Source organism: Chaetura pelagica, unplaced genomic scaffold (genome assembly GCF_000747805.2).
Source record: "Chaetura pelagica isolate M959 unplaced genomic scaffold, ChaPel_1.0 scaffold316, whole genome shotgun sequence".
NCBI lineage: Eukaryota > Metazoa > Chordata > Aves > Apodiformes > Apodidae > Chaetura > Chaetura pelagica.
The window spans coordinates 99,983-108,874 of NW_009953497.1; the positions used below are offsets into that span (position 1 = coordinate 99,983).

Consider the following 8,892-nt stretch of genomic DNA (forward strand, 5'->3'; position numbering starts at 1 on the left):
TGAACATCTCTCCCCTACCACACATTCCCTGCTGCTACCCGGAGGTGAACAGATCAGCAGAAACAAGGTCACAGCTGCACACACTCTGGATGTGGCACCTAAGCCAAAGCACTGCTTGGGAGAAGTGACACTGGCAGGTGCAGCAGCATGTCTGATCTCTGCCCTAATGCCAGAACGTGTCCTGGCATCTCACAGCTAGACCTGCTGAAAGCATTTGCCACAAAACCAAAGCAGGAAGCTGCTTAAACGCTGAGATTTGCTGCATCTTCCATTAGTTTGAAAACTAGGCAGGTTGGGGCCATTTGTAAGTGCTTGTGACACTGAGCACAGCAAGGCCTTGGTCTCCCAGTGGAACTTTTGCCCACCCCAGCAATAAGTAGCAGTGGAAATAATGACTTGCTACAAATGGAAAAGTGGGCTATGGTGCCAAGAGTAAATAAGCTGAATTTCTCAACCTTTCCACATCTCCAAATGTGTTCCATCTGCCATCTACTGGCAGCTGATCACCTCTTTCTTCCACAGAGGCCAAGAGAGAAATCTGCAAAGCCCTGAGTTTATCTTGCCAACATACAATGTGCAACCTGATTTCCAAATTTTTGTTATGGGGTGAAAGATTAGGGATTTGCTTCTTGAATGCCATGCACATCAACTGTATCTACTTAGCTAACAGCAAGTCCCAGTATGTAGGTTCCTGAGACAGAAGTGAGGCAGCAAAGCAGGGTTGTGGGACTGGAGCAACCACATCCAAGGCCCCTCCAGATGCTGAAGGAAAACACTGCTGTGAACACTTTCAGAATTAATCAGCACAGGAGGAAAGGCTCCATGGCTGGCCTCACCTCTGTATCATCACTGTAGATGTAGTAGAGGACCCGGATGAAGATGTCTTCTGAGATGTTTTGAAGGGTCACCACAGGGATGCTGGGCTGTGTCTGCAGCTCCTCACTCTCACTGAAATGGTCTTCAAGGAGGGCTTTGAAATAATCACTACGACCACAGAAAAATGCCTGAGAGGGAAGAAAGACCAAAACACTAGCATCTTTCTCATGGCACCAAAACAAACACCACTAGCACTATCTAGCAGCTGTCAGAGCAGGTCAAAGATATTTCAGAAATTTAGACTCTGTTTCTCTTTGAAGCTGCATCTCCAACATTTTCCATATCTTATTTCTATCCACGCCTACCCTCAGAAGCAAAAAAACAATTTGTAAACTTAAGAGATTTCAAAGTAGTGTGGCATAAGGGCAGGAGTCAGAATCTCAAAATCCATTCTTACTTCTGTTTACTTGTTAACATGCCCCTCTCCAGACACTGAACTCACAACCCAGCAGTAGATTTTGCAGTTGTGAATGCTATAGCTGAATCCATACATTTACCTTCTCACCTCTGCAAGAAAGGCAGGGTTTGCCATTTTGTTAATGCTTTAAATATAGTTTCCAGCTGCAATAAGGCTTTTGGTTTTCCAGCTGATGAGGCAATGCTGATTCTGTCGAGCGTATCCTGCACAGGATGAGTGGGGGAGACAGGCAGACAAGACTCATAGCAAAAAGGGAGAATGAAGAATAGCACAATCACATACCTTATGGCACAAGAAGTTGTAACCTGCCACTCGGAAACACACATCGGGGCAACTATCAAAGTTGTCGGTGCTGTCAAACGGCAACTCCCCAAAGCCAACCTAGGAAGACAAATTAAAAAATCCTACTGTTAGCACTTCTGCTTTAAACACATTCAGGCTCCCAAGTTTGGCCTCCTTGGTCTTCCCAGTAGCAACCATTAACCCATTCCCTCAGCACAGTGCAGAGCACCAGAGAGGCTCTGAGCAGATTTCAAAGTGAGGAACTGAAATCCTTGCACACCTGATAAAAGATATTCTTGGTACAAGTCACAGCTGCCTCCCTTACCCATGGAAACTCCACACATCTCTTGAAACCATTTCTGTGTCACCTAACAAGGCAGATAACCAAGTGGAGAGAAAGTTTTCTTCATGTAGTGGGTATAATAAGCATACTAGAGCTTGGGACTAAGCCATTACCGTGTAGACATACAGGTAGATGTGACATGCAGATTACACATATGTATACATCAGTTTGAAATGGTTTGGCTACAATTATTGCCTCACTTGAATAATGCAACATTTCTAAAGCACATGTTAAAATTCTCATTTGATTTGCAGCCAAAGATAGTGTTGTTGTAGTATTAATACTCTAGTGAATTATTTTAACACCAACACACCGCCTCCCAGTCCCACATGCAAAGACATCACACACACACAAACCCTGTTTCTGTTATTTTCAAGTGACACTTGCAAGCACTTTTACTCTCACCTATATACAGGGTAATTAAATTGAAAAAGTTTCTATTCAGAGTCATGTAACCAAGACAGTATCTGGAAACAAAAGCTTCCCCTGGCTCTTGCTTTCCCAACACATGCCCCTGAGCTGTGTAAGCCACGGAGTTTATGACTGTTGTTTCTCATCCAGGAAAGTTACATCCCGAGTTTGCACCTGGAAAGATCCTGGGCTAATCATGAAGATCAGTCTCCCAGTCACAGACTACCTAACCACCATTTCCAGCACACTTGCCTCCATCCTAACTGAAAGCAACTGACTTTCAACTTTACTGAAAAGCCAGATGTCTTCTTTCTCCCAAACTACACAAAGACCCAGGCTGCAATACACTGGGTTGGTGCTCTCGGCCAAGCTCAGTTTTTGCACGCAGCAAAGTTTCTCTCACAAAACAGGTTCTGGGATGTGGCAAGACACCAAGCTGGCAAAAGCTCACACCATCACTGAACTTAGCAATCTAGGCTCTTTTGCTAGGCTCTTTCTCTGCCCACAGCAACATTTGGCAGCTTCTGGTTAATAATCACAAGCGCAAGCCCAGTGATGTGCAGATTGTGCCCACGGCTGTCACAGTAATACTGCCTCTCCACAGCATCTCTCCACTGAGAGTCCTTCTCCATCAGGGAACTCCCCTCCCAGAGGAGGTGCAGAAGTTCTAGACATGCTCCTCACCTGATCTATCACCTGCTTTTCATAGAGCTATAACACAAAGTCACCTCCAGTACTGAAGAGGAGATCAGACTGTCCCATTCCCAAGGTTGCTATTTTGCCATTATCTGTGTCTTATGTTTCAAGGCAACAACAAACCATGGTCTGAGATCTGCAGCCACACTCTCTGAAGCATCCCATTACAAATACCAGTAGTCATGATCCAACTGCCTCCTCCATTTGCCTTGCTGCTGTCCTCACAGCTTCCATGTCTTCTCCTAGAAATTCTGCCATTACTTTGAAGACTACAACTTTTAGGCACATAATAGGTAAAACAAGCGTACAAATGGGTTTTTGTAAGATGCCACTCCTTGCAGTACAAGAATTTTAACTGAGACATGAACTGCACATCTATGTGTATCCCTTCTTTGCTCCCCTTTCATTGTCCAAAGTCAAGTCTTTAAAATGAATCCATCCCTCTGGAATGGACATGGGAGTTGGATTTGTCTCAGAGTTTGTTTCCTGAATTACCAACTCCTTCAGACTCAATTTCGAGCTTCCAGCCCTGCCTGGTCCCCACTCTAATGCTCAGATTTACAAGGTCATTTCCAACTCCTAACACAAAAGCAGGTTCATTTCTTTGTCTCTCCCATTCAGCATGAAGTGGCTTTGCAGAATTTTTCCTTTTAACTCCCTTTTAAGTCTCTACTACTTCTGCTCTCCTCCCTTGTCACGCTCTAGGAATTCAGACTCCCTTTCAGAGTCTCCCCACAGAAAACTGGTTTATTCCTCCCACTCCCCCATTCAGGCAGCCTCCTTAGCATACCTCTGCCCCAGCAAAACACAGCTGCCAAAGTTAAGTGTGTAGCCCAGGAAGCACAAAACAGTCTGGCCTACAAGGTGCAAACACATTCACAGTAACTCATTCACCACACAGAAATGTTCCAAACACCTCTACAGCGTAAGACTGCTTGAACATTCACAGGATCTTCCAGCCATCACATGTGGAGGATCAAGTCTTTGCTGCTACAAATTTGCTATTAGTGCTTAAAATAGAAATGTTGCTGGAGGCAAAAACATACAAAACAAATCAGTGGCAGCAATTTGTATCTTGGCCAGATGATCTCAGCAAGAAAATTGTAAATAAATTACAACACAAAATACAGGGGTTAGTGATCCAAGAGAAGATTACCAGGCTATAAACAGATGCAAGTGGATTGGATTAAAAAAAAAATTAATTAATTGGAAGCATGTTGCAAATAGTTCAGTTAATCTGCCTCTGCCAAATGGGCAAAGCAAAGCACAGGAATAACTGCCATGGGCAATCACACTACACAGATGTGGGGACAGACAAGATGGAACCCATCTACTTGTGCCCAACTGTTCTTTCTATGCATTTCAGGATTTAGCTTCACCCCAAAAGTGACAAATGGTCACTTTTTTTTGCAGCCACACCAAATATCAACAAAAATGGTGAGAATATGTCATGGCAAATTCTGATCCTTTTAAGTCCAGTTTCTTCCTGGTTTGGAAAATAAGATTTCAGCTAAAAAGTAATGAAAAAACAGCTACAAGGAAATTATGGGCTCACAGTCTCATATACTGGAAGCCCTGGAGTCTCTAACTCAGAGGTCATCTGGCAGACAGGAGATGAAGAGCTAGGCAGACAGAATGTGGAAAGCCACAAGGTATTTAACAGTTGCCTGGCTTTTGATGATTACTTTACTTAAATCTGTCACTGTTAAATTTTATTGCAACAAAACAAAGAAGCAGCTGTTTTGGTCAGAAAAAAACTGTCCATTACTAGTTTAAAACAAAAGAGAGGCAACAATCATATTCTCAAAAACAAACACTGAAAGATAAAAATCTTTCAAGCATAAGCAGGAATGAGAAACCAGATACTGAGATGACATGTTTAAGATTTAAAAAAAAGATAGTTCTCACTCTAATAATGAAATGTGATTGGATATCAAATGTTAATTATTGTTTTACTCATCTAGCATATTACTGAACCAAGAAATTGGGATCCATGTAGTTTTCTGCATAATTCAAATATCAAAGACATTACATACAAATTATTTGTTTACAGTGAAACAAAGTTGTATACATCCCAATTTCAGGTCATATGGCATCACATGACATGCAGCAGCTCAGAATATCTCTTGCCAAATTCTGATCATCACCTGAAATGCCATCAAGAAATACTGACTTTTATCCAGAAGTCAAATGCCTATTTTGTTCTGCATAGGCTGGAAGAAGATACATGTTTCTCTCAAGAACACAGATGCCTGTATGTGACAATTCATTTGTCCCTGACATTTTAGGTTACATAGTTTGTATACCACTCCAGGCATGGCATCAAATCCTGTTAATAATGAGGATGTGAGATTCGTCTGGCCAAGAAGAAAGGTACCCAATTCACAGAATTTTACAATTTTAAAAAATTAGGATGAGTTATAAATGGCAATAGGTAGAAAAGCTTAGTTCATATGTGCTTGTAAGTTAGCAAAAAAACCCCACAAACCCTAGAGAGAGAAGAACAGGAATCTTTTAGAATTTCAGGTTTAAACAAAGCACCCACATTTGTGCCTGTCATACAAATTCTCCAGTGAACAGGTGTGTGCCCCTGCACTCTTCATTTTTAAAGCCATAACGAGTTTAATGCTGCTCTAACTGCCTTTGTTCTGGTCTATGAACACAGCAAGAAAAACACAGCTCACAGAGATATTTACAGTGCTGTCAGATAATTGTTTTATTCCAAGTTTCTTCTTTTCCTTCCAGCTCTTTTTCTAAATAAAAGACTTAAAAGGGAAGTGTTTCTAACCCTTGAGAATGAAAGGTTAATCCAACACTAGCATGCCATCAAGGTCTGGGAATAAGCAAACAGAAAGCATTCTTTATATTTGTGAAGTGAATTAAACTTTATGTAAATCTCACTGTTTTGAGGCCAACGACCCTTTTTCTAATTCTTGGGCAGGCAAATCTGATGCTTACTGATAATATCGCCTCCCTTTAAAGTCTGCAAACATACAGCAAAGCACTTTGAAAGACACAAATACACAGTTACTTGGGGGAAGCAAGTTACATAGGGAAGATTTCTGCATCATAGATAGAAACTTGATGGAGAAAAACTTCCTCTACAAAGCACTCAAGAGAAATATGTCTGTCAAAAGCCAGCACAAAACACACTGGCTTATTACAGGTAGGAAATCTTATCCAGCAGGTCAGTCACACTCTCATGCACACACACACTCTCTGCACCAGGTAGGTCTATTTGGCAGGGGACAAGAAGAAAAAAGGCAATAAACTTGGCTACATCACCCACTCATACCACCTCTGGGCACAGCAGCCACCTAAAATGAGTTCCTGTTATTAAATTCAGTGCTTGGTATGAGAGAGAGGGGAAAAAAAGGACAGACATCACAACAAAGTGATTCTGCTGCTATTACAGAAACCAACAGATGCAGGGAGAATGAAGACCACTAATACTTATGATGCAGTTGGGAGCAAAGATCCACATATCTGAGCCTAACTAATAATACTAATGATATTTTAATTTAGTGATCATTAACCCGTGGGCTGCTTCTAAGGCTCAACAAGACATTATAAAAAGCAAATCTATTGCCAGCCAAGTTAAATTTGCTTCAGAGGGACTCACACTTCTTCTGGAAATATTATCAGGGCATGTCTCCACTACAGAGTGTAACTTCCTAGCAAGCAAGCCCAGCCAGACATATTCCATTTATATGCCTCTTTGGGTACCAATGCCTTCTGACAAAACAATTCTGATACTCCAGAAGGATAGCAGAGAGAAGGAAAAAGAGCTGGAGGCCAACTCTTGTCCCACTGGAGTCAACGGGGAAATCCCCATCAACTACATGGCAAGGGTTTTGTTTACCAAGATCCCCACTGAGGGGAAAAACCCAAAGGAAAGGGACCAGCACTGACAGCCTCATTAAACAATTTTACAGCATTTCCAAGCAATAAAAGGCTTTCAGCATTTGGAGCATCCCGCAAATAAGCAAGCACTAAACTCAAATGGAGAGAAAGAGCCTGAACACTGGTGAGCACACAGACAGCCCCGCAGAGCCCCAGGCAGGACAGACGCTCCCTACCCGCAGTTCGGCCGGCAAGGCGCAGTCTGCCAGGAGAGCCAGATCTTCCTGCAGCCGGCAGTTACCTGTGGGCTCAATCGTCAGCACTTTCACACAGGTCCCTGGCTTGGAAGAGACTGGAAGAAGCAAAAAAAACAAAAACAAGAGCAGAGATGCCTAAATTCCACTAGAAACATTCTGTCTCATTTACAGAAGACGCTCCATGAAAAATCAGTGTTACTGCTCTATAGCTTTTACTGCCAAACACGTGATTCTTCACCATAAACACACACAAAGCACCCTCAGGACAGCTGCTGAGCAGCAGGGCTCATCCAACCTCCATGTAATTCCCTTGTGCTGGAATACCCACGATGGCAAACACAAAATTGCCATAGGCAGGTTTCCAACCCAACTTGCTCTCAAGGCTGCCCCTGGTCCCATGCTCCATTCATACAATGCCTTCCCCAGCTGACCATCCCTCCCACTGACATTGCTACCTAAGGTGAAGCCCCTGCCAGGGAGAATTTTATTTAAATAAAGCTGTTTCCACTCCTCTCTGCTAGGCCACATGCTCAGAGGGGTGCCTTTGCAGCTGTGCCATTCTGACTTCACTCTATTTCTTCTTTAGGTAGGAAGTTCTATGTATCCTAGTCTGTCCTCTACTATCTACCTGTAGCTCCCCAAAGCACAAAGATCCCCAAAACACCTGGACTCCCGAGTGTGCCTGTGTTCTTTGCAAACATTAAATTAGCATCACTATCACCAAAGAGATCCAATGAACCCTACAGAGATGGCAACTTCATTTGCCTCCTTCAGACCTAGTGCATCTTCCTGTCTTGCCCTACCAGCCTACCCAACTAAACAGCCTGATAAAAGGGAAGCAAATAAACAATTTGGTGGTCTTTTGTGGTCTGGCTATGGCCAAAGTTGCTGTGGACCTCATTGAAGCCAAGCCCCCTAACTTCACGCAAGCAGCAGCCCGAAGTGTGCCCAGCTGGTGTGTTAGGACACCACTGCCATCATAGCCTCTCCTCTTTCCAGTCACCTCTCTCCCACAGTTCACTACCCCAGGTTTATTCTCAGCTCAGCAGGCTTTTGGGTGAGGACTAGGGCATATAAAACATTCAGGAGTCCCTAGCATATAACTCTCAAGGACGAAAGAGTTAAGCAGTTCCACACTGAAGTGTTCAGAAGAATTCCTGACAGGTGTGATTCACTGCATTAAAACCCCTCGCAGGTGAATCACGCCACCTCGAGACATCACTTCTCCTGACATTTTGCACAGCTCCATCAGATGATTCTACCAGGCCGTGGGTGAAACAAGACCACGATGTGCCACAAAACAAGTTCTCCACCCCCTCCTCCACAGTACTGCTGCACCTTCTGGATTTGCCACCACTGTACCTCAAATAGGCTCAATATCCCAGAAAGATACTGGAAAGAGAAGGATAATCTACCAATACAGGACAGTCAGACACCATAACTGCTACACTAAGCTACCCCATCACAGAGACAGGCTTCTCTATTATCACTACATGCTTCCTTCAGATACATGACTTGCATGGTATATAAGCCAAGAGGAGACCTGGCACCAACACAAGCAAGACTGAGTGCATTTTCTTGAGAAGCCCTGTCCACTTACGGACCAGCACAAAAGAAGGAAATTTCTCACTGTGCAATTAGGAATTCTTCACGGCAGAGGGAATGATTTATGTTTGTGTAGTGCCTACTGTAACAGTTGCCAAACCAACTGTGCTCTCTAAGTGCTAATGGACCCAGCAAGTTTTAAGCCATAGTCAAGGGAAAGA

At 43.3% G+C, this 8,892-nt stretch overlaps 1 protein-coding gene across 1 annotated transcript in view; it reads right to left on the reverse strand.

The window, feature by feature from the left end:
• Positions 1-8,892, reverse strand: part of ABTB1 (ankyrin repeat and BTB (POZ) domain containing 1) — a 24,791-nt gene that overhangs the window by 4,738 nt on the left and 11,161 nt on the right. Inside the window, exons 8-10 of the mRNA XM_009999300.1 lie at positions 7,106-7,221; positions 1,577-1,675; positions 837-1,004 (exon numbers count right to left, since the gene is read on the reverse strand). Coding sequence (XP_009997602.1) covers positions 837-1,004; positions 1,577-1,675; positions 7,106-7,221 — 383 coding nt within the window. The remainder of the gene's footprint in view (positions 1-836; positions 1,005-1,576; positions 1,676-7,105; positions 7,222-8,892) is intronic.